The sequence below is a fragment of the Carcharodon carcharias genome, chromosome 12, assembly GCF_017639515.1.
Source record: "Carcharodon carcharias isolate sCarCar2 chromosome 12, sCarCar2.pri, whole genome shotgun sequence".
In the NCBI taxonomy this organism is placed as follows: Eukaryota; Metazoa; Chordata; class Chondrichthyes; order Lamniformes; family Lamnidae; genus Carcharodon; species Carcharodon carcharias.
Window position 1 is genome coordinate 89,444,149 of NC_054478.1, and position 26,572 is coordinate 89,470,720.

Here is a 26,572-nt window from a genome sequence, read left to right on the forward strand (position 1 = left end):
AAGGATGTCACAGGCTTAGAGAAAGTTCAGAAGAGATTTACAAAATTGGTACCAGGGATCAGGGACTTTAGTTATGTAGAAACATAAAGAAGCTAGGGTTATTCTCCTTGGAGCAGAGAAAGTTAAGAAGAAATCTGAGAGATATAAATCAAAATGGTTTTGATAGACTAAATAAGGAAAAATAGTTTCCAGCAGCAGAAAGGTCAATAACCAGAGGACAGATTTAAGATGATTGTACCAGAAATGCCATAAGGAAACTTTTTTTTTTTACACAGAGCTTTTGTGATCTGTAATGCACTGCCTGAAAGGGTATTGGAAAATGATTCAATAGCAACATTCAGAAAAGAACTGGATAAATATTTGAAGGGAAAAAAATTACAAGGCCATGGGCAAAGAACAGGTGACTAGGACTAATTGAATATTTCTACTGAAGAGACAGCACAGGTACAATGGGCCGAATAACCTCTTTCTGTGCTGTATCATTCTGTGATTCTATGAGCAACAAGTCCTATTCTGAAGGTGAAGCAATAGTTCCAGGTAGAAGTCAGAATAATGAGCAAGGAGCACATGGGGAAACACCTCCTGCATAGTGACTCGTAATTCACAGGGTGCAAACTGTTGAACTACTGTTTTATGTAGTACAGACTAAATTTAGGATCTAAGAGCACATAGCATTTTAAATCATTACTGTTGGATCTTTGGATAATTAAATAGGATATAATGTAGGAAACTTTCTTTGTTTGATAATTTACATGAAATTATACTATATGAACAGCCAAAAAGAAATATGTTTAGGTAACTGTTATAGTGCTCTACAGCTTTAGTGATGAGTGAGAAAAATGTACAGCAGTTATGAAATAACTAATTTTGTCACATTTTCTAAAACTGGACAACTCACTATGTAATTGGGCATTGTATCAAAATAACTTGTCATAACTTATACTTACATAGATCTTTGTCATACCAATTATTATTACTTACCACTCAGAATATCTTTCAAATGTTTAAACCAGATGTGACAGTAGTCTTCACTTAAATTGCTTAGATGAACAGCACGGTCTTTGAGCTTATTTTGTCCCTTTTTAATACACACAAAGATGGTAATTCCTAACAGAGTTCCTCCTTTTTGTTGTCCTGCAGATCGTCGAAGTTTCATCTTTACAGCAAACACTTCTTTCAGCTCCACAAATTCCATCTTATGTTGAGAAATCAATTTATCGTCATCTGTATCAAAATATAGCATCACTCTTAGGAATACATTTAGCAATTTAGAGTTCAATTTATATTATTTCATGTTCTATGGCATTAGTTACAAAGATAACTGTCTTCCTACTAGTTTCCCATTATTATTTTATCTGTCTCCCTTTGGCTTCAACCCTTCGACTCTTACTCTCTCACTGCTTCTCATACTTTCAGCCATTATTATCACTGAGTCCTGTATATTTCACTTTTATGTTCTCCTCCTTCTGGAAGTTACTGTTCTCTTGTGTCCCTTTTCTATATCTCATGTTCTCTGTATGCATCTCACATGCGTTGCTTTACTGATTTATTCAATTTATAACTTTTGCCTTTATTAAAGCCCAAATCATAGAGCATGACTGCAGCCAACATTTACAGTGATTATCAAGGTTGGGCAAAGGCTGCTTCAACATTCACAAATTTAAACAGATGTGGTGAGAGAAGATGCAGGTGGTTCAGACTGGGCAAGAGCAGGAGGAGGCTGGGTCCATAACTGAAATAATATAGTACTTTTTGTATGAATTGTACAATGAGTGTGTATTCACATAATGTACATTTTATATAATCATGTTTCATTCTTAAATTGCATTGCATACAGGTTACATAAGTGATAGCATAGTTTGTACACTTACTGTATATTGCCACAGTATGCCAGCTAGTACACAAAATCAACATGTTTCAGCACAGCAAGTAACTATTCAGCCCACTGTTCCTATGTAAGTGCTAGCTTCACAATGGAATCATCTAATCCCATTTTGCTGCTCTTTTTCACATGTTATTATGCTATAGATGGCATAGATTATATGTTATAAATGTGTATGTTAAACCTTTCATGAGCATTTTAGGAACCATTCTGCAATACTTAATGGATTTTTTTAACTTCTGTAAATATTACCTTCAGCTATTTGTTTTCCCAGAGGGAAAGAACTTTCATTTATGAAGCAACTCATGTTCCCAGGATGTCTCAAAACACTTCGCAAAAAACAATTTACCTCTGAGGTGCAATTACTGTAAACACCATACCCAGTTGCAAATATTAAAGAACAGAAACAAATGGGGCAGTATTTAATGGAGATGGCAGGGGTCTCGCCCACAGGCTGAAGAGCTGGTGACAGGAAGGCCCACGAAATTAAGTGCCAATCAGAGGCCGCAGCTCTTCATTACTCAGCAGTGTCACAGGGGAGGTGGTGGCCCCTGCCAGTACTACACTTACCAGAGGCCAATGGACCCAGGCACAGATGAGTGATGACAGGAGAAGGGTCGCAGGGAAGGGACGTCGGCTCCCAGTGTCCCTCCCCATCCTCAGGAACACCAATCAGTTTTACTGTTGGGATTTCTGTATGGCAAGCTCCCCCATCCGAAGGATGAGATCTTTAAATAGGCATTAAGGCATTAATTGTTCACTTAAGGGCCCCAATTGGCAGCAAGGCAGGGCATTAAATTCCACTCATGAAATGCACAGTTTGTCTGTTCTTTGGTTATAGTGGCTGATAATGCTTTTAGCCTCTTGTAAGATATAATTTAATGACTGTGCCACAAGATGTCACATCATACAAAGTGCACAACTAAAAGATGTAGAACTAGATAGCCAAGGTTTTCAGTAAATGCAAGCTCACCCACCCGAGACCTAGTTGTAAAAGTTATCATAAAAGGACTGTAGCATAATAGTGTGTGAAAGTTGGACATTTGGTGAGAGTGGGAATTCTCTGGTAAGTATTGATGATTTATCTCACACTGAAATTCAGTTTAGCATTTTGAATTTAACTTAGGACGTTAAAAGCTAAAAGGAGCGGCAAGCTAGTTAAGAGAAACTACCTGTTAGTGCTGTTAACTGTCAATCAGTTAAAGGTGATTTTGTGAGGAGATGCTAATTCCTGTGAGCTGGAAGCTGTATCATTGCTTGTAACTTGGATGTGGCACCAGGACAACATATATTTATGTAGCACTTTTAAAGTAATGAATCATCCCAAGATGCTTCATAGGAACATTATAAAACAAAGTATGACATCAATCCACACAAGGAGGTATTAGGTCAGATGACCAAAAGCTTGATTAAAGAGACAGTCTTTAAGGCATGCCTTAAAGAAGGAAAGCAAGGTAGATACCGGAAGAGTGTAGAGAGGGTTGGGGCCCAGGCAACTGAAGACATGGCCACAATGGTGAAGCGATTAAAATTGGGGATGCTCAAGAGGCCAGAACTTTGAGGACCGCAGATATATCAGAGGATTACGGGGCTGGAGGAGATTGCAGAGATAGGGAGGGGTGAGGCCATGTTGGGATTTGAAAACAAGGATGAGGATTTTAAAATCAAGATGTTGCTTGGTCAGGAGTCAGTGTCGGTCAGTGAGCACAAGTGTGATAGAGGAAATGGGATTTGCTACGAGTTAAGACACGGACAGCAGACTTTTGGATGACCTCAAGTTTACAGAGTAGAATGTGGGAGACCAGCAGGAGTGCTTCAGAGTAGTCAAGTCTAGAGGTAACAAAGGCATGAATGAGAGTTTCAGCAGCCAATGAGCTGAGACAAAGGCTAAATAGGGTGATGATACAAAGGTGGAAATAGGCTGGTCTTAGTGATGGCATGAATATGAGGTTGGGAGCTATCTCTGGATCAAATGTGACACCAAGGTTTCAAATAGACTGTCTTAATCTCAGGATGTTGCCAGGGAGAGCAATGAAGTTGGTAGCCTAGGAACAGAGTTTGAAGCAGGGACCAAAAACAATAGCTTAAGTCTTCTCAACGTTTAGCTGGAGGAAATTTCTACTGATCCATTACTGGATTTCGGATAAGCAAGCTAATAAGCAGTCTAATGATTTAGCAACAGTGGGGGAGTTGGGAGAGATCATGGTGAGGTATCACTGAGTCTTGTCAGCTTACATGTGAAAACTATCACGGTGGTTTCAGATGATGTTGCCGAGAGGCAGCGTGTAGATGAGGGTCAAAGGTAGATCCATGGTGGACACCAGAGGTAACAGTGCAGGAGCAGCAACAGAAGCCATTGCAATTGATTCTCTGGCTGTGATTAGATAGATAAGAATGGAATCAGATGAGAGCAGTCCCACCCAGTTGGATGATGCGGAGAGCTTTTGGAAAAGTATGGTGTGACCAACCAATTCAAAGGTTGCAAACAGGCCGAGAAGGATAAGAAGGGATATGCAAGATTGTCCTAAGCGAACACATCTATAGCAGACGTCTCTATCTCGAATCTCTCTGGCTTAGAGTCATTTGGCTGGAGTGCGAGTCAAGACACTCAATACATAAGAGAAGGGAAGCAGTATTTTGACAGTTTGCTCCAGATTTTAACACACCTTGTAGACAGATGCAGGTTCAGAACGGAGTTGGTGTGACCGCTCGTGTGCAAAGTAAGGAAAAACCAGGAGCAGGATTTTCCGGCCCCATCTGCCGCCAGGATCGTCCAGGCCTGCTGAAAGTCAATGGACTTTTGGCATGGGCTTTCGGCTGGGCCACCGAATCTCCCACAGCGGGTCCTGCCACAACGGGGGCAGAAAATCCTGGTCCAGGTGACATAGAGAATGGGGTTCCACAGAAAGTGATCTGATTCAACATCTACAAGATATTTGATATCTTGAGGGTAAGGAGAAAAACTGTCTGAAGGATGGCCATGGGGGCTGTTCAAAGTGGTGAGGAGGACGGGAAGCCTAATGTGGTAGTTGTAAGAGATTTAATCATTGGTGGGGGTTGGTGGTTGTGGGGTGCAGATCCTCTATAAGTAGGATCGAGAGTCCCATATGGTATGTTGTCTATCTGTTACCAGGGTAAGGAACATATCAGCTTGAAAGGATGTAGGATACAGATGGGCAGGATCCAGTCATTGTATCCATGTTGGGCCCAACAACAGTGAAAAGTAGGCAAGAGATCCTGATTAGACAGTACCAGAAGCTAAATTAAAAAACAGTACCTCAACCGTTATAATCTCTGGATTATCCTAGGTACCCTGGGTGCACTGTTCTCAACTCCTGATGTTTGTTGTTTGTCGGTCAGGCTGGAACGAGACCGGCGTAGTAATGGTGACCGTTTCCCTAGTTACCAGGCCTTGTAAATCAATGCTGAGTGCACTGAAACAAGGAAGAGATTTTTTTTTGAAGCGTTGAGGGTCCTTGGCCTCTTATTCAGGTACTGAGGCCACATCTGTCCTGGACATAGAGTAGAGAGCACAGGTCGCAGGATTGTGTGCATTGTTAACGGAGTGCTATGTCAGGAACTTGGTGCAAGTGGGAATTCAGTTCAAAGGGAGAAGGAGTTGCTACTCTTTTAATTCTTTGCTTTTAACCTCCAGTAGCTGGTGAGTGTTTTTTAAGATGTAAGTTTATTTCTGCCATTAGTTAATAGTCTAATTAAAAAAGGCATGCCAGGGCATCTCAGTCCCGTGAAGTCCACATCCATGTGGGAACTCCAGGACATGAGAAGTGTCTTGACCCAACCATATGTGCAAGAAGTCATCAGCTGGAAGAGCTTGAGCTCTGCATTTTGGAGATTAAGCAGTAGCTAATGTTACTGAGGTGTGTACTCGAGTTGAGAGCCACATGGGCAGCACGTTTCTGGAGGCGGTCAACCCATTGTTTAAGACTGCGCAGGCAGAAAGGAAATGGGTGAATGCCAAACATGTCTTATTAATTACATTGTTAAGGTTTAATGCAATTACATTGTTAAACAGGTGATGGGTATTTGTACACTTACAAATGGGGATAGCTGGGTCACTGGTGGTATGGAGTAGCGTTGACTGTGAAATAAGTCAATAAACTCTCTCCAGCAAAGAAAGCTGCTGTGTCTTAGTTTTAACTTCACCAACTGGATCCAATTAACACGGGTAGCAGAAGATGGATGGGCTAAAGATGAAGGTTGGAAACTAAGATAGCTTTTCAGACAGAAGATTGTTATTGAAGTTACTTTTGAGAAAAAAAACTGGCTGAAACCAAGTGTAAAATATCAAGGTTTAATTTTCCACTGTTGTTCTGTGAAGCTGAACCTTGTGATGAATGGGAGAATGAAGTGGACATATGGACATGGGTCACAACCTCACAAATAAAAAGCAAGGTATGGCTTAGGCACTTTCACTTCCCACCAGAAGCAGGATCAGGTGCAACGTATTTTCAGAGCTAGAGGCTCATCATTTGGACACTGAGGAAGATTTGGATAAGCTCTTAAAATTTATGGACAAAATTTATAAGAAAGATGACCTGTTAAATGTATATGAGGCATGGTCAGATTTTGATAAATTTAGAAGGATTGATGGTTATTCCATAAACAAATATATCATAGAATTTAACAGGTTATATAACAGATTGCAGAAATTCTATTTGGAAATCCCTAATTCAGTGCTTGCCTTCAAATTGTTTGATTGTGCCAAAGTATCAAACATTGATAGGCTCCTGATCTGATCTTGACTGGAATTAGATTCTCAGAAAGAGATACACTTCTGAACAGGTGTCTGATGCTTTAAAAAAAATTCTGGGGAACATTCGTTTCCAGCCACTTTCCTGGCATGAATAGAACATTCAGCGGTATCACAAAAGATGGAGGATTCAAATCTGGCAGCATTTCGAGACCATTTAGATATGGGGCGCAAGTATCAATACAAAAGAAGAACAACAAATAAAAGAAATGAGGATAGCAACCCTCTTGGTAGCTCTAACAGACAACAGGTATTGGTAACTAAGGCAGGAGAATGAACCCCAGGAATAGCCAAGGAATAGTAAAAAGGTGCTTCAGATGTGACTTGAAATATCACTACGTGATTAATTGTCCAAAATGGAATAACAGGGTTTTTGAAATGACAAATGGAAAAAAGGATCAGAAGGGGAAGATGATGATACTGATCAGTCAGAATGAATTGTACTGGACACCAGAAGCTTTAGTCCGGTGATGGGTGTTCTAGTGGCGGATTCATTCATTCAACCAGTGGATTGGTTAAAGTGCTACCTGGATTCTGTAAATAGTAAAGACTGAAGCAACGTTTAGGAAAATGAAAGTTCTACTTCAGGTTCGGAGACAATAACATGTTAAAATCACTAAAGAAAGTGGTGGTTCCTTGTAAAATAGGCAGAATAAACCATTTTATCAGCACAGGTGTAGTATCCAGTGAAATACCCTTACTATTGAGGATGAAAAAAAGCTCAAATAAAATTAGATATGGAACATGATAAGGCAATTGATCTCTTGCACTTCATAGACATGGCAACTAAATTCTGTCTGTCAGCCGTAATATATAGTAAAGACAAAAAGGTAATTATGGACAAGATAATGGAAAAATGGATAGGAACTGGACAGCGAGCACTGGCTAAATTCCTAACTGACAATGCGGGGGGCACTTGCTAACAATGAATTTCAAAATATGTGTAAAAATATGAACATTGTGGTGATGAACACAGCAGCAGAAAGTCCGTTTAGTTTGGGTTTGTAAAAGAAATCATGCAGTAATTGATAAGATGCTTCACAAAATGTTAGCTAAACAACCAAGCTATAAGTTGGTATTTGCCTTGGTGTGGGCAGTCCATGTGGTGAATTCACTTCAAATGGTTTGGGGCTACTGTCCCTATCAATTAGTTTATGGGAGAAACCCAAAAATACCTTTGGTGACGTGGGATCATCCTCCGGCCTTAGAAGGGACAACAATCTGTTCAACTTTTGAATGTCCTGCATGCAGGGAGCAAGGCAGTTACCAAGGTTCAGGTTTCAGAGAAAATTCAGTGAATCTTCCAGCACCACATAAGGCCATCAGAAATACAGTTTAATTCAGGAGACATGGTATATTACAAAAGAGAACCCCTGAAAGAATGGAAACAACCTGGTAAGATTATAGGCACTGATGGAAAAACAGTAATTTTACAACATGGTAATCAAACTGTTAGGGTACATTCCTTGAGGCTATTTGGCACTGATTATACATTTAGGGCAGCATCTTCCAGTCAGCGAGCGGGGGCGGGGCCCGCTTGCCAACGTGGAGATACATCGAGCATGCGCCCCGACATCACACCACATCACTTAGATTTTCAGTTTGGCCTATTAAGATCATTAAAAAGCTAATTAACATGATTGATGGACCTGCCCATCCAACCTTAAGGTTGGCGGGCAGGCCGGGAACCCAGGCAGGCCTCAGAAAAAGCAGGCGGGATGAGGTTTCATGAGGGTATTTAAATTTTTATGAAAGGTTCAAATAAAAGTTATCGACATGTCCCAACTGATGTGACAGTGTCACATGAGAGGACATGGCAGGGAAATTTTTGATAACCTTTATCAAAAGTTTCAAATCGGAGCCGATCTCCCTGAGGCAGCAATTTGCCTCAGGGAGGTCTGTTCACTCTTCCATGCGCATGCACAAAAGATCGCACTCCTAGCTGAGGGAATGCACCCCCCCCCTCCTCCTCATTGCACTCTTAGCTGAGGGAATGCCTACCCCCACATCTACACAGGGAGCGCATAGCGGTTCCTGGCGGACGTCATTCTGGGCAGGCCTTAATTGGTTAGCCCACGTAAAATGATGCCACCGCCCCCCACCAACGACTCCCACCAAACCCCCCTCCCCGGGGGCACCAATCGGAAGGCCGCCCACCTGTGCCCGCTCCCACACTTGCCCTAGATGGGGGGGGGGGGAGAAAATTTTGCCCTTACAGAATCTGAACAGGGAATAGAAAGTGAAGAGGCACCATGCACTTCACATATGCATATATTGGACAATTACGAGGAGCAGATTAAAGCCGATAAAGGGATGACTGAATATGAACAAAGTGATACTGAAGTGCACGATAAAGCAATTTACCCCAAAGGACAACTACCCAAAGTTTGTAGTAGAGTAACATATATGCCAGTAGAAGCCAGTGTAAGGAGGGATCCACAATTATCAGGAGAGCAGGAAAAGCCACTGTCAAAAACAAACATTAGCTAAATGTGCAAGATGAGGGACAGGAAGTAAGACCTATGGTGGAATGAAGTGGAAGGCCAGAAAATGTTGTGTGAGTTTCGAAAGCGGACCAGAAAATGGTCACAGCCCTAGGAAAAGATCACAGACTTGTGAAAGGGACTCTGGTTGTAGGAGGGAGAGATCATGTAGCAATAGTCTAGAAAGAGAGAGGAGGTGAATAGGGGTTGTAGTTTGACAAGAACAAGGACCATAGAACAGGCTCAGAATACCACCAGAACTAGAAGTTCTTATGATTGAGAAGTTTTAATGGCTACCAGCAAATTAGAAGATAAGTTGATAAAGGATGACAAATGAAAAGAGTTGGAAAATTGGGAAGAATTTGCTGTCTACACTGAAATACCAGACAGGGAACAGCCAGCCTTATCACACAGGTGGATATTCATGGGAAAGGTACTCCCTGAAGCTAGACTAGCACTCAGAGTTTCGAAGAAAGGCTTGGGGAAAATTTTTCCCCCATTGTGGGGGAGGGGGATGAAAGTGTAGGAGTGGGACCGGGCGTGCCTCCGATCAGCACTCCCAATCAGGGGCGTGCCACCATTTTACATGGGCGAGCCAATTAAGGCCCACCCAGTGTGACGTCTGCAAGCGCACGCACGCGAAAGAGTGCACAGATCTCCCTGAGGCTAAGTGCTGCCTCAGGGAGATCAGCTCAGAATTAAAATTTGTAATACAAATGATAATAAAATTTCCCTGACATGTCCACTCATGTGACACTGTCACGTGAGTTGGGACATGTCCATAACTTTTTTTGAAAGCTTTAATAAAAATTTAAATACCTTCATGAAACCTCATCCCACCTGTAGATGTGATTTCATGCTTTTTCCGAAGCCCGCCAGGGCTCCTGGCCTGCTCGCCAATCTTAAGGTTGAACAGGCAGATCCATTAATGACTTTAATTAGTTTTTCAATGGACTCCATAGGCTGTTGACAGGTTGGCGAGCGCGCAGCCAACTCGGCTGCGCCCCTGCCGACCTGAAAACGGAAATGACGCGGGGTGACATCGGGAGTTCCACTGACGTCATCCCGTATCATTTTATGTGTTGGCAAGTGGGTACCGACCAGCCAGAAGATCCTGCCCTTGGTGATCAAGGTGTCAGGGTTGACTCACCTATTGCAGGAAAAGTAAGTTTGAAGATTTTCTTAGCTCTTTTGGTAACATATTCCTGGAAATGTAGATCAATTGATATCAAAGCTGCATTTCTGCAGGGTGAGAAATTTCAAATGGAAATGTTTTGAAACCACCTAAAGAATCGGGCGGAAGAGAAGGGAAATTGTAGAAACTGAACAAGCATGTTTATGAGTTGAATGATGCATCAAGGGTTAGATCCTCTTGTTGAAAATGGGTTGTTTTCAGCTAAAGGCAGAGCCAGCAATGTTCTTTTGGTATCACAAGGAGAAACAAACAGGCTTCTTTATAATGCATGTCAATGACTTTCTGTGGGAAGGTTCTGCAGAATTTGAGCAATGGGTGGTAGATAAAATCACGAACATTGGAAGTCAGGCTTCAGGGGCCTTTCAATATATAAGATTAGGCATTAAGCAGAATAAGTCTGGAGTGACCTTGAATCTACAGTCTTATTTGGAAAATGTCAATCTCATCCCAATAAATCAGGCCAGGTCTTCACAAAAAAGATTCTGCATCCAAGGAAGGAATCGACCAATTAAGAAGTTTGATTGGACAGTTGAACTGGTTGTGCATTCAGGCTAGGCCTGATGCTAGTTATGTCCTATTGGAACTGAGTACCATGATGAAAAATGCTACTGTTGAGGATGTTCTGAGAGCAAATAAAGTGTTAAAGAAATTAAACTCAGGGGAATGCACACTCAAGTCTCCAAGACTTGTGTGATCCAACAGTGATTTTTAGTGATCTTCACATGCCAATCTTCCAGATGGGTATACTAGTTTATCATGGGTTTATCATATTCTTGGTGGGAAAGAATAATAAGTGTTGTCCTTTGGGTTGGGAAGCAAAGAAAATAAAAAGGGTAGTTAAAAGCACCTCAGCTGCTGAAACACCAGCATTAGTAGAAGCAATAGATATAGGGGCATACTTATCTAATACACTGAAGGAAATACTATACAAGGGACAATTTGAGAAAAGTTTGCCCATAGAATGCTATGTGGATAACTGCTCCCTTTGAGAATGTTCATTCAATCAAGGGTGTCACTGAAAAAAGGTTGATGATTAACCTTGCTAGCATAAAGGAAATGTTGGAAAGAAGAGAGATTTCAAAATAAAATGGGTGGATGTATGTCACCAATTGTCAGACTGTTTTATAAAGAGAGGTGCTTGCTCCAAGAAATTATTATTTGTACTGGAAGAGGAACACCTTGTGTTATAATGAAGATATGGAAAACCAATATTTTCTTTGATTTATAATTATTTATACATGGTAAAGAAGAAAAAATGTGTTTGAAGTAAAGGGAATATGGGATATATTAATGGTTTGTTGTAATATAATGTGTGACACAAAAGATGGAAAAAACATATAATTTTGTTTCTTTTGATTAGTTTGAAAGATTGTTCTGGAGTATTCAGAAGTTTTAATTTAAAAGAGGGAATCTGTCAATGTCTTATTAATTACATTGTTAAAGTTTAATGGTAATTACATTGATGGGTATTCGTACACCTAGAAAGCTGGGACACGGGTGGTGTGGAGTAGTGTTGACTGTGAACTAAGTCAATAAACTCTCCCCAATAAAGAAAGCTGCTGCCTCTAGTTTTAACATCACCAACCGGCTTGGGTCCAATTAACAGCTACTGCTGGAGTAACTTGCGTAAATCTCAATCTATAACCAATATTCAGTTCTAAACTGGTGAAGAGGGATGAGGTCCTACAGACAGATTTTATGGAGCTAGGAAAGAGATTAATGAGCAGGACGTCCAAAGGTAGTAATTTCCAGACTGTACCTGGTGCCAAATGCTAGTAAGTACAGAAACAGGGGTAGAACAACTACATTTGTTACTGGAGAGATGGCATAGGAAGAAGAGCTTTAGATTCCTGGGACACTGGGACCTGTTCTGGAGGAGGTGGGATCTAACAGGCAGATTGTTGCCAGGGTGGGACAAATGTCCAGCTGCTAATGCTGTTGGAGCATTTGAACTAATTTAGCAGGGGGGTGGAAACCAAGATGTATCGTTAGAAAGGAGAAACAAGGTTCACAAAAGTGTTAAGAGAGACAGATAGCACTAAGGCAAGAAATACTAAGATGTTATGGGGAGTCACACTAAGAGGGAATATAAAATTTAAAATATACTTATAGTGCACGTATGTAAACGCTCAAAAAATGGAAAATAAGGTTGGTGAGCTACAGTCACAAATAACCACATGGGAATATGATACAATGATGATATTGGCGGCTTGGCTCAATAAAAGGTAGAACTGGGTACTAAATATTCCTGGATAGAAGGTTGTAGGAAAGATAGGTGGATGCTAAAATTCTACAGGCCACCATCAAGTGGGGAAAGATATGGAAGAGCAAATTTGGAGGGCAGATACAGAGAGATGCAAAAACCGTAGAGGCGTGATAATAGGGGACTTAATTATCCTAATATAGATTGGGCTAATAATATTGAAAAGTTCAGAGAGGGGAAAGAGTTTCTGAACTGTGTTCAGGAAAATTTTCTTGATCAGTATTTTTCCAGTCCAACGAGGAAAGAGGCATTGCTGGATCTGGTTCTGGGGATGAAGTATCAGTAGAGGAACATTTAGAGGACAGTGATCATTGTATAATAAGGTTTAGGTTTGCTATGGAAAAGGACAAGGAGCAATCCAGAGTAAAAATAATTAATTGGGGAAGGGCCAACTTCAATGGGGTGAGAATGGGTCTGGTCCATGTGAATTGGAATCAAAGACTGACAGGCAAAATTGTAACAGAACGATGGGTTAACTTTAAAAGGGAGACAGTTTGGTTACAGTCAAGGCACATTCCCATAAAGTGGAAGGGTGGGATAAACAAATCCAGGATGATAAAACAAATAGAAAAATGAAGCAGAAAAAGGGTGCATATGACAGATAGCGGGCGGATAACATAATAGGGAACCAGGCTCAATATAGAAGGCTCAGAGGGAAAGTGGGAAAAAAAAACAAATAAAGGAAGTAAAGACAGAGTGTGAGAAGATACTGGAAGCTAACATAAAAAAGGAAACCATAAATTTTCTATAGGCATATAAATTGTTAAAGGATGGTAAAAGGAGGAGTGGGTCTGATTAGGGACCTAAAAGGGGATTTACACATGGAGGCAGTGAGCACGCCTGAGATACAAAATGAGTGCTTTGTATACGTCTTTATCAAGGAGCTGCCCAAGTCATAGTGAAAGAGGAGGCAGTTGAGATACTGGATGGGTTAAAAATTGAAAAAGAGTAGGTATAAGATAGGTTGGTTGTAACAAAGTTGATCGAACCAAATGAGATGCACCCAAGAATACTGAGGGAAATAAGGGTGGAAATTGTGAAGGCACTGACAATAAACTTCCAATCCTCCTTAGAAACACGGATAGTGCCAGAGGACTGAACATCTGCAAACACTAGACCTTTGTTCAAAAAAGGGTGTAAGGATAGGGCCAGCAACTATATGCCAGGCAGTTTATCCTCAGTGGTGGGAAAGCTTTTGGAAATAATAATCAGCACAAAATAGCAATCACTTGGACAAATGTGGATTAATTAAGGAAAGCCAGTACAGATTTGTTAAGGGCAAATCTTGTTTAACTAACTTGATTGAGTTGATGAGGTAAGAGAGAGGGTTGATAAAGATAATAGAGTTGATGTAGTGTACACAGACTTGCTAAAGGCACTTGTTAAAGCCACATAATAGGCTTGTCAGCAAAGTTAGCGTCCATGGAATAAAAGGGACATTGACAGCATAGATACAAACTGGCTGAGTGACAAGGAACAGCGAGTAGTTGTGAACAATTGTTTTATGGACTCAAGGAAGGATTATAGCAGGGTTATCCAAGGATCACTGTTAGGACTCCTGCTTTTCTTGGTTAATATTAATAACCTAGACTTGGGAATAAGGGTCACAATTTCAAAATCTGCCAATAACACAAATCTAGAAAGTATTGTGAGCTTTGAGGAGGATAGCGATAAACTTCAAGACATAAACTGGCTGATAGAATGAGATGACAAGGGCTGATGAAATTTAATGCAGAGATGTGTGAAGTGATTTATTTTGATAGGAAGAACAAAGAGAGGCAATATAAAATAAAGGGTACAATTGTAAAGGGGGTGCAGGAGCAGAGGGACCTGAATGTATATGTGCAAAAAATCATTGAAGGTGGCAGGGCAGGTTGAGAAAGCGGTTAATAAACTATACGGGATCCTGGGCTTTATAAATAGAGGCATATAGAACACAAAAGAAAGGAAGTTGTGATAATAAAAGCAAAATACTGCAAATGCTGGGCAGGACAAGTGACGGAAATAGAGTCAGACGTGGTTGAAGACATCTCCCCCGATTTTTGTGATTTATTCCTATAAAAAATACTGATATTGGGTTAAAAGGTTCCGCTTTTTGACCACCAGTGCTTTGGGGCTAATTCTGACGCTCAACATACATTTGAAATGTCTAAACACAGAGGCAAAGAGTGCTTTATTGACTGCAGTGTCCGACACTACAGCTGGTAACAAGGTGGCGGTTTCCCGTGGTGAATTTAATTCTGTCAGTACACTTGCTGACTTACAGAGCACTATTCTCGCTGAATTTGCTGGACTCTGTTTGGAACTGCATTCCTCTATTGCTAATCTACAAGCCTCTGTCGTCTCCTTCAATCAAAGACTGCAGGATGTTGAACAATCAGCTACTGACTCAAGTGACAGAATTGCAGCTCTGGAAACCCGCTGCACCCAGCTGGAAGCCCAAAATACTAAAGTAATGATGAAGGTGGATGACCTGGAGAATTGTAGCAGAGGACAAAATTTAAGGGTCCTCTCGGTGCCTAAGGGTGAGGAACAGGGAAACCTTACAACTTTTACTGAGGCACTTCTTTTGGAGGTTTTCGGCAACGAGAGTTTTGATTCGCCACCGGTAGTGGATCAAGCACACTATTCTCTGGCGTCGTGGCTGCAGCATAGCGAGACCGCAAGGCTGATAATACTAAGACTGCATCACTGTGGAGTGGAAGAGTAAATTATGCAAAAACAGAATTACCTGGAAAAACTCAGCAGGTCTGGCAGCATCGGCGGAGAAGAAAAGAGTTGACGTTTCGAGTCCTCATGACCCTTCGACAGAACTTGAGTTCGAGTCCAGGAAAGAGCTGAAATATAAGCTGGTTTAAGGTGTGTGTGTGGGGGGCGGAGAGATAGAGAGACAGAGAGGTGGAGGGGGTTGGTGTGGTTGTAGCGACAAACAAGCAGTGATAGAAGCAGATCATCAAAAGATGTCAACAACAATAGTACAATAGAACACATAGGTGTTAAAGTTAAAGTTGGTGATATTATCTAAACGAATGTGCTAATTAAGAATGGATGGTAGGGCACTCAAGGTATAGCTCTAGTGGGTTTTTTTTTTTATTTTATATAATGGAAATAGGTGGGAAAAGGAAAATCTTTATAATTTATTGGGAAAAAAAAGAAGGGGGAAACAGAAAGGGGGTGGGGATGGGGGAGGGGACTCACGACCTAAAGTTGTTGAATTCAATATTCAGTCCGGAAGGCTGTAAAGTCCCTAGTCGGAAGATGAGGTGTTGTTCCTCCAGTTTGCGTTGGGCTTCACTGGAACAATGCAGCAAGCCAAGGACAGACATGTGGGCAAGAGAGCAGGGTGGAGTGTTAAAATGGCAAGCGACAGGGAGGTTTGGGTCATTCTTGCGGACAGACCGCAGGTGTTCTGCAAAGCGGTCGCCCAGTTTACGTTTGGTCTCTCCAATGTAGAGGAGACCACATTGGGAGCAACGAATGCAGTAGACTAAGTTGGGGGAAATGCAAGTGAAATGCTGCTTCACTTGAAAGGAGTGTTTGGGTCCTTGGACGGTGAGGAGAGAGGAAGTGAAGGGGCAGGTGTTGCATCTTTTGCGTGGGCAAGGGGTTGTGCCATAGGAGGGGGTTGAGGAGTAGGGGGTGATGGAGGAGTGGACCAGGGTGTCCCGGAGGGAGCGATCCCTACGGAATGCCGATAAGGGGGGTGAAGGGAAGATGTGTTTGGTAGTGGCATCATGCTGGAGTTGGCGGAAATGGCGGAGGATGATCCTTTGAATGCGGAGGCTGGTGGGGTGATAAGTGAGGACAAGGGGGACCCTATCATGTTTCTGGGAGGGAGGAGAAGGAGTGAGGGCGGATGCGCGGGAGATGGGCCGGACACGGTTGAGGGCCCTGTCAACGACCGTGGGTGGAAAACCTCGGTTAAGGAAGAAGGAGGACATGTCAGAGGAACTGTTTTTGAATGTAGCATCATCGGAACAGATGCGACGGAGGCGAAGGAACTGAGAGAATGGGATGGAGTCCTTACAGGAAGTGGGGTGTGAGGAGCTGTAGTCGAGATAGCTGTGGGTGTCGGTGGGTTTGTAATGGATATTGGTGGACAGTCTATCACCAGAGATTGAGACAGAGAGGTCAAGGAAGGGAAGGGAAGTGTCAGAGATGGACCACGTGAAAATGATGGAGGGGTGGAGATTGGAAGCAAAATTAATAAATTTTTCCAAGTCCTGACGAGAGCATGAAGCAGCACCAAAGTAATCATCGATGTACCGGAGAAAGAGTTGTGGAAGGGGGCCGGAGTAGGACTGCAACAAGGAATGTTCCACATACCCCATAAAGAGACAGGCATAGCTGGGGCCCATGCGGGTACCCATAGCCACACCTTTTATTTGGAGGAAGTGAGAGGAGTTGAAGGAGAAATTGTTCAGCGTGAGAACAAGTTCAGCCAGACGGAGGAGAGTAGTGGTGGATGGGGATTGTTCGGGCCTCTGTTCGAGGAAGAAGCTAAGGGCCCTCAGACCATCCTGGTGGGGGATGGAGGTGTAGAGGGATTGGACGTCCATGGTGAAGAGGAAGCGGTAGGGGCCAGGGAACTGGAAATTGTTGATGTGACGTAAGGTGTCAGAGGAATCACGGATGTAGGTGGGAAGGGACTGGACAAGGGGAGAGAGAAGGGAGTCAAGATAACGAGAAATGAGTTCTGTGGGGCAGGAGCAAGCTGAGATGATCGGTCTACCGGGGCAGTTCTGTTTGTGGATTTTGGGTAGGAGATAGAAGCGGGCCGTCCGAGGTTGGGCAACTATCAGGTTGGAAGCTGTGGGAGGGAGATCCCCAGAGGAGATGAGGTCAGTGACAGTCCTGGAAACAGTGGCTTGATGTCACTGTCACTGACCTCATCTCCTCTGGGGATCTCCCTCCCACAGCTTCCAACCTGATAGTTGCCCAACCTCGGACGGCCCGCTTCTATCTCCTACCCAAAATCCACAAACAGAACTGCCCCGGTAGACCGATCGTCTCAGCTTGCTCCTGCCCCACAGAACTCATTTCTCGTTATCTTGACTCCCTTCTCTCTCCCCTTGTCCAGTCCCTTCCCACCTACATCCGTGATTCCTCTGACACCTTACGTCACATCAACAATTTCCAGTTCCCTGGCCCCTACCGCTTCCTCTTCACCATGGACGTCCAATCCCTCTACACCTCCATCCCCCACCAGGATGGTCTGAGGGCCCTTAGCTTCTTCCTCGAACAGAGGCCCGAACAATCCCCATCCACCACTACTCTCCTCCGTCTGGCTGAACTTGTTCTCACGCTGAACAATTTCTCCTTCAACTCCTCTCACTTCCTCCAAATAAAAGGTGTGGCTATGGGTACCCGCATGGGCCCCAGCTATGCCTGTCTCTTTATGGGGTATGTGGAACATTCCTTGTTGCAGTCCTACTCCGGCCCCCTTCCACAACTCTTTCTCCGGTACATCGATGATTACTTTGGTGCTGCTTCATGCTCTCGTCAGGACTTGGAAAAATTTATTAATTTTGCTTCCAATCTCCACCCCTCCATCATTTTCACGTGGTCCATCTCTGACACTTCCCTTCCCTTCCTTGACCTCTCTGTCTCAATCTCTGGTGATAGACTGTCCACCAATATCCATTACAAACCCACCGACACCCACAGTTATCTCGACTACAGCTCCTCACACCCCACTTCCTGTAAGGACTCCATCCCATTCTCTCAGTTCCTTCGCCTCCGTCGCATCTGTTCCGATGATGCTACATTCAAAAACAGTTCCTCTGACATGTCCTCCTTCTTCCTTAACCGAGGTTTTCCACCCACGGTCGTTGACAGGGCCCTCAACCGTGTCCGGCCCATCTCCCGTGCATCCGCCCTCACTCCTTCTCCTCCCTCCCAGAAACATGATAGGGTCCCCCTTGTCCTCACTTATCACCCCACCAGCCTCCGCATTCAAAGGATCATCCTCCGCCATTTCCGCCAACTCCAGCATGATGCCACTACCAAACACATCTTCCCTTCACCCCCCTTATCGGCATTCCGTAGGGATCGCTCCATCCGGGACACCCTGGTCCACTCCTCCATCACCCCCTACTCCTCAACCCCCTCCTATGGCACAACCCCTTGCCCACGCAAAAGATGCAACACCTGCCCCTTCACTTCCTCTCTCCTCACCGTCCAAGGACCCAAACACTCCTTTCAAGTGAAGCAGCATTTCACTTGCATTTCCCCCAACTTAGTCTACTGCATTCGTTGCTCCCAATGTGGTCTCCTCTACATTGGAGAGACCAAACGTAAACTGGGCGACCGCTTTGCAGAACACCTGCGGTCTGTCCGCAAGAATGACCCAAACCTCCCTGTCGCTTGCCATTTTAACACTCCACCCTGCTCTCTTGCCCACATGTCTGTCCTTGGCTTGCTGCATTGTTCCAGTGAAGCCCAACGCAAACTGGAGGAACAACACCTCATCTTCCGACTAGGGACTTTACAGCCTTCCGGACTGAATATTGAATTCAACAACTTTAGGTCGTGAGTCCCCTCCCCCATCCCCACCCCCTTTCTGTTTCCCCCTTCTTTTTTTTCCCAATAAATTATAAAGATTTTCCTTTTCCCACCTATTTCCATTATATAAAATAAAAAAAAAACCCACTAGAGCTATACCTTGAGTGCCCTACCATCCATTCTTAATTAGCACATTCGTTTAGATAATATCACCAACTTTAACTTTAACACCTATGTGTTCTATTGTACTATTGTTGTTGACATCTTTTGATGATCTGCTTCTATCACTGCTTGTTTGTCGCTACAACCACACCAACCCCCTCCACCTCTCTGTCTCTCTATCTCTCCGCCCCCCACACACACACCTTAAACCAGCTTATATTTCAGCTCTTTCCTGGATTCGAACTCAAGTTCTGTCGAAGGGTCATGAGGACTCGAAACGTCAACTCTTTTCTTCTCCGCCGATGCTGCCAGACCTGCTGAGTTTTTCCAGGTAATTCTGTTTTTGTTTTGGATTTCCAGCATCCGCAGTTTTTTTGTTTTTATCTCTGAGTAAATTATGCGTCTGTCTAGAGAAAAGGGTCAACTATACTTTCGTGGAAGCAAAATATTCATCTACCCTGACCTCAGCGTGGATCTAGCTCAGTGTCGTGAAGAATACAAATCTATTGAAGCCCAACTTTGAGACCGGACTTAAATATGGCCTTCTCCACTCTGCTCACCTGCGTGTAACTTTCAATGGAATGAATAAGATTTTCAACACGCCGCAAGAAGCTTCAACCTTTCTCAAGGACACAATTGTATCTTCTCTTAATAAGTCATAGTGTGACTTCACCCAGGATGAAACAGTACTCAATGCTTAATTAGATAACTATGTTTGATGGATCTGTCAGATGCTGCCAGACCTGCTGAATGTTAGGTTCTGTTGGTTATACCAATCTCTTTGTATCTAATGTCCAAACTGCATTAATCACGGCAAGTCTCACATAAATCCGATGGGTGTTTATTTTTTACCTTTTATCAAATGTGCAACTAAATTATTTGAGAGTTGAATTTCTCTCTATATTCTCCCTCTCTTATTGAGAACTATATTACAAAACTTTTGCTTCTGTACAGATTCTGCACCTTGTTTAGCATGTGCTAAACTTTACAATACTTTCAATTGGGATATTTAATTGTATATTGCTTTAATATGGGCTGTCTTTTCAATACACACTGGTAAGATAGGTATGAATAGTGCACTAGCTGTGAGGGGTAGCATTCACCTCCTTTGGGGAGGTGACGTAAGCTTTTCTTTCCTTCTTCCCCTTGTTCTATTTTTTTCTCCCTTCTTTCTTCTTTTTTCTTTTCCAAATATACATACATACTTTCCTTTTGGTCAGTTTTTAACATTCTTCAGGTGAATGAGATCTGGTTCAAAAATATTTAATCCTTTATTGTGATGGTTAACCTATGGGAGCCTCGGGGTCCTACTTCCTCCTCTTGCATTCTCCTCTAGGTTCTGCTGACTGCCTGGCTCAGGGTCCTCCTCTCGCACTCTCCTCTCCTCACAAAAGACCTAATACTGTAAAAAGCCTAGAGGAGTATAGAGAGTACAGGGGCGAAGTAAAAATGGGAATTAGGAAAGCAAAGAGAGGTAAAATCAAAGAAAATCATAAGATGTTTTACCAGTACATTAAGAGCAAGAGAATAATTAAGGAAAAGGTAGGGCCTATCAAAGATGTACATGGTAACTTGTGGGTTGATGCAGAAGATGTGGGCGGAGTTCTCAATGAATATTTTGTCTCTGTCTTCACTAAGGAGAGGGATGATGCAGATATTCTGCTTAAAGAGGAGGAGTGTGAAATATTAGATACAATAAGCATAGTGGGTGAGGAAGTACTGGAGGGACTGGTATTCTTGAAGGTGGATAAATCACCAGTGCCTGATGGATTGTATCCTAAGCTGTTGAAGGAAGCCAGAGAGGAAATAGTGGATGCTCTGAAGATCATTTTCCAATTCTCACTAGATACAGGTGAGGTCCCAGAGGATTGGGGGTCTGGGAACGTTGTACTACTATTTAAAAAGGCTACGAGTGATAGGCCAGTCAGTCTGACGTCGGTGATGGGCAAGTTATTGGAAACAATCCTGAGGGGCAAGATAAACTGTCACTTAGAAAGGCATGGTTTGATCAGGGATAATCAGCATGGTTTTGTTAGGGGAAGGTTATGTCTTACTAACTTAGTAGAATTTTTTGAGGAAGTGAAAAGGAGGATTGATGAGGATAGTGCAGTGGATGTTGTATACATGGATTTCAGTAAGGCAGTTGACAATCCCACATGGCAGGCAGGTCTGAAAAGTGAGATCTCATAGGATACAGAGGAAGGTAGCAGGTTGGATCCTGTGACAGGAAACAAAGAGTAATGGTTGATGGATGTTTTTGTGAATGGAAAATGGTTTCCAGTGGTGTTCCTCAGGGCTCAGTGTTGAGGCCCATGCTGTTTGCTGTATATATTAATGATTTAGATTCAAGTGTGGGAGGCATGATTGGGAAATTTGCAAATGACACAAAAATTGGCCTTGTAGTTGATAATGATGAGGATAGCTGTCGACTCAAGAATGATATTAATGGTTTGGTTGAGTAGGCAGAGAAGTGGCAAATGGAATTCAATCTTGAAAAGTGTGAGGTAATGCATTTGCAGAAGGCAAAAGAAGCTAGGGAATACTCAATAAACGGGAAGTAATTGAGATGGGTTGAGGAAGTGAGACACTTGGAGTGCATGTCCACAGGTCCCTGAAAGTGGCAGGACAGGTGGCAAGGTGATCAAGAAAGCATATGGAATGCTTTCCTTTATTGGACAAGGTATTGATTACAAAAGCAGGGATGTAATGATGGAACTGTATAAAATGCTGGTTAGGCCACAGCTGGAAATTTGCATACAGTTCTGGTCACATTACAGGAAGAGCATAATTGCCCTGGAGAGAGTGCAGAGCAGATTTACAAGAATGTTGCCAGGCTTTGAAAACTGCAGCTATGAGGAGAGAATGGATAGACTAGGGTTGTTTTCCTTAGAACAGAGGAGGCTAAGGGGTGACCTAATTGAAGTGTAAAAAGTTATGAGGGGCCTAGATAGGGTAGACAGTAAAGACGTGTTTCCCCTAGCTGTGAGGTCAATTACCAGGGGGCATAGATTTAACGTGATTGGTAGAAGAATTAGAGGCGACATGAGGAAAAACTTTTTCACCCAGATTGTGGTGGGCATCTGGAATTCACTGCCTAAGTTGGTGGTTGAGGCTGAAATGCTCAACTCATTTAAAAGGTACCTGGATCTGCATCTGAAGTGTCATAATCTGCAAGGCTGTGGACTAGGTGCCGGAAAGCGGGATTAAAATGAGCAGCTAGTTTCTTTTTTCTCTTTTTGGCTAACACAGACATGATGGGCTGAATGGCCTCTTTCTACACCATAACTGTTCTATGGGGTCATATGCTTTGATGCGCTTTCATTATAATAATGTCCACTAACATTAAGGCCTCATAGGGTAGTTGTCCAATCCATTTTCACACCTAGAATATGAAAGGTCTAAATCACCAGTTAAAAGAAATAAAGTTCTCTCTCATTTACATCACTTGAAAGTGGGCATTGCCTTCCTGCAGGAAATTCATTTACGTACATCTGATCGTTTTTGAATGCGGAAGGGTTGGTTTGGACAGATGTTTAATCTAATTTTCATAGTAAAGCGAGAGGTGCGGCAATTCCAATCCATAAAGGAATTCCCTTTGAGGGACAAACAGAAAATGCTGGAAAAACTCAGCAGATCTGACAACATCTGTGGAGAGAAAAACAGAGTTGACGTTTTGAGTCCGTATGACCCTTCATACGTGTGTGTAATTGGAGGCAGCCTCCTGTCATTCCACATCTCTGCCTAGTCTATTGTGCTCCTCCATTCCTTTCCCAACCAGTCACTTTTTCTTCAAACCCTATCGTTAGACAATCACTTAAGATTTGGACCCAATTCAGAACACACTTTGGGCCTCAATCCCTCTCTTTATGCAGTCCTATTGATGCAAACCATTTATTTCAGTCTTCATTAGGAGATTCTGCCTTTCAAATCTGGTGCGCAGGAGGCGTCAAATCTCTAGCTAACTTGTACATGGATAATATTTTTGCTTCTTTTGACTCATTCTCTTGAAAATATGATCTGCCCTGCACACACATCTTTCGCTACTTACAAATCATAGGTTTTGCAAGCAAACAAATCGCTCAGTTTCCTTTTTTGCCCCCTAAATCACTGATAGATATTATATTAGAACTAAATCTTTTTTTTAGGGGGTTCATTTCTCTAATTTTTTCAATACACTGCCGTTCGCTTTCTACCTTAAAAACTCTATGGGAGCAAGATTTTGACTCAGACTTATCTGAAGATAACTGGGGGTCCATTCTCTCTCGAGCACATTCCTCATTGTATGTGCAAGACATGGATTGCTACAATTCAAAATCTCATATTGTACCCATTTACCCAAAGTGAAATTATCTAAGATCTATTCAAATTTTGATCCAACCTGTGAAAAATGTCATACTGCCCCAACCTCTCCAGTTCACATTTACTGGTTGTGTCCTAAATTGACTTTGTTATGTACAAAACCTTTACATCATTCACACATGTTTTTAGTAGCAACATTGAACCTTCTCTTATTACAGCACTTTTTGGTGTGGAACCAATTGGCATCCCTCTTACAAAAATTCAGACTGATGCACTTGTCTTTTCAACATTATTGGCTAGGCGCATCATTCTATTAAATTGGAAACAGTCAGCTCTGCCTTCTTTTACTAATTGGATGTGATCTTATGCAGAATCTTAAACTTGAGAAAATAAATTTTACAAAACTCTTATAAAATACATTATAAGAGGCTCCACTGATGGATCTAATGTAGCTTGGCAACCTTTCCCAGATTACTTTGAGGAGCTACAGCTCTCTACTTTCATACAACTGTCCCTAATTAGGTTGTATGTATTATATATATGAAATCATATTTCACCTATGATTGTTGTTGATTCTCTTATTATTTATTTCTTTGGGAGCTGGGGAGGGTTTTATTTTCCTTTTTCTTGTTCTTCCTCCCACTTCTCTTCTCCTTTCCCTTTCTTTACCCTTCCAAATATAAGTAAATTAAATTATTGCTGTACTGTAAGCTTTTTTGTACTGTTACTATTATGATTGTTGTTAAAACTAAATAAACAGGTAAAAGAAAGTACTGCAAATGCTGGAGATCTGAAATTATAACAAAGTGCTGGAAAACCTCAGCAGGTCTGGCAGCATTGATGGAGGTGGAAACAGAGTTAACATTTTGAGTCCTCTTCTTTGGAACTGAAGAGAGGTAGAAATTTGATGCACCGATGCATGTTATGCAGTTGAAAAAGGGAGGGTCAAATGGAACAGCAGGAAAAGTCAGGAACAGGTTAGAGGGTGAAGGAGATTAATTGACAAAGATGTCATGAAACAAAAGGCAAAGGGACATGTAATAGTAGTAGTAAAACAAAGCATTGGCCCAGATAGGTATAGCCGAATAAAGATCAGCTATGTCTGAAATCAAAAACATGAAAACAAGATACAAATTGGCGCTGGGGGGAAGCATTCAAAATGGAGGACAGAGTTCATGGTCTGAAGTTGGTGGTTTCAATGAAGTGTCCAGAAAGCTGTAAAGTGCCTAATCGGAGGATTAGGTGCTGTTCCTCCAGCTTGGGCTTCACTGGAACATTGCAGCAGGCTAAGGACAGAAATGTAAATATGCCAGCAAGATGGTGAATTGAAATGGAAAGCAGCCGGAAGGTGAGGGTTAGCCTTGCAGACTGAGCAGAGGTGTTCCACAAAGCGTCACCCAGTCTGTCAGCAGGATTTTCTGGCTCCACATGCCGCTGGGATCATCCAGTCCCACTGAAAGTCAATGAACTTCTAGCTAGGCCGCTGAATCTCGCACAGCAGGTCCCACCACAACGGGGCCAGAAAATCCCAGCCTGTGTTAGGCCTCTCCAATGTAGAGGAGCCTGCATTGTGAGCAGTGAACATAGTACACTAAATTGAAAGAAGTATAAGGGAATTGCAGTTTCATCTGGAAGGAGTGTTTGGGGCCTTGGACAGTAAGGAAAGAGGAGGTAAAGGGACAGGTGGTACACCTCCGGAGATTGCAAGGCAAGGTGCCTTGGGAAGGAGGTGAGGTATTGGGGGTGATATGGGCTATGTGAAGGTGAGGAGGGTGAACATTGGAAGCAAAATTGATTAATTTTTCCAGTTCCAGACGAGAGCAGGAGCTGGCACTGAAACAGCCATCGATGTACCAGAGAAAGAGTTGTGGGAGGGGCTTGAGCAGGGCTAGCACAAGGAATGTTGACATACCCAAAAAGGACAGGCATAACGAGGGCCCATGCAAGCACCCATTATTACACCTTTTATTTGGAGGAAGCGAGATAAGATAAAGGCAAAATTGTTCAATGAGAGAAGTTCAACCAGGTGGAGGAGGATAATGGTGGACGGAGACTATTGGGCTTCCATTCAAGAAGGAAGCAGAAAGCCCTCAGACCGTCCTGGTGCTGAATGGAGGTATGGAGAAATTGGATGTCCAAAGTGAAAAGGAGGCGGTTAGGGCTAAGAAACTCAAAATTGTTGAAATGACATAGGACGTCAGAAGACTCACGAATGTGAGTGGGAAGAGACTGAATAAGGGGAAAATAAATGGAAACAACATAGGAACAATAAGTTCAGTGGAGCAGGAATAGACTGAAACGATGGGTCTACCAGGACAGTCCTGTTTGGACTTTGGGAAGGAGGTAGAAGTGGGCTGTCTGGGGTGGGGGACTATGACTTGGGCGAAGCTGTGGAGGAAAGATTTCCAGAGGAGATGATGTCAGTGAGAGTGCTGAAAACAATGGTTCGATGTCCGGTAGTAGGGTCAGGTCCAGGGGCAGGTAGAAAGTGTGTCTGAGAGCTGGCGCTCAGCTTTTGCAAAGTAGAGGTCAGTACACCAGACAACAATGGCACCAACCTTGTCAGCAGGTTTGATAAAGTCAGGGTTAGACCTGAAAGAACGGAGTGCAGTAAGTTCAGAGAGAGACAGGTTAGGAAGGGTGAGGGGAGTAGAGAAATTAAGGCGGCCAATGTCACACAATAGCTGTTTTCAATGTAAAGGTCAAGAGCAGGTAAGAGGCCAGAGGGAGGGGTCCAGGTGGAGGGAGAGTACTGGAGATGGATGAAAGGGTCCAGTGAGTTGGGGGAAGGACTTCTGCCCAAAGAAATGAACACGGAAGCGAAGGCGACGGAAGAAGAGTTCCATGTTGTGCCAAGCCCAAAATTCATAGAGGCAGGGGCATAAGGGGGTAAAACTGAGTCCTGATGTTATGATAAACCTGTATTAAACGATGGTTCGGCCTCTACTAGAGTATTGTACACAATTCTGAGCACCACACTTAAGGAAAGATGTGAAGGCATTAGAGAATGCGC

At 42.8% G+C, this 26,572-nt stretch overlaps 1 protein-coding gene across 1 annotated transcript in view; it reads right to left on the minus strand.

Annotated features, from left to right (window-relative positions):
* cerkl (ceramide kinase-like) overlaps positions 1-26,572 on the minus strand; it is a 302,767-nt gene that overhangs the window by 182,052 nt on the left and 94,143 nt on the right. Inside the window, exon 2 of the mRNA XM_041200251.1 lies at positions 985-1,224. Coding sequence (XP_041056185.1) covers positions 985-1,224 — 240 coding nt within the window. The remainder of the gene's footprint in view (positions 1-984; positions 1,225-26,572) is intronic.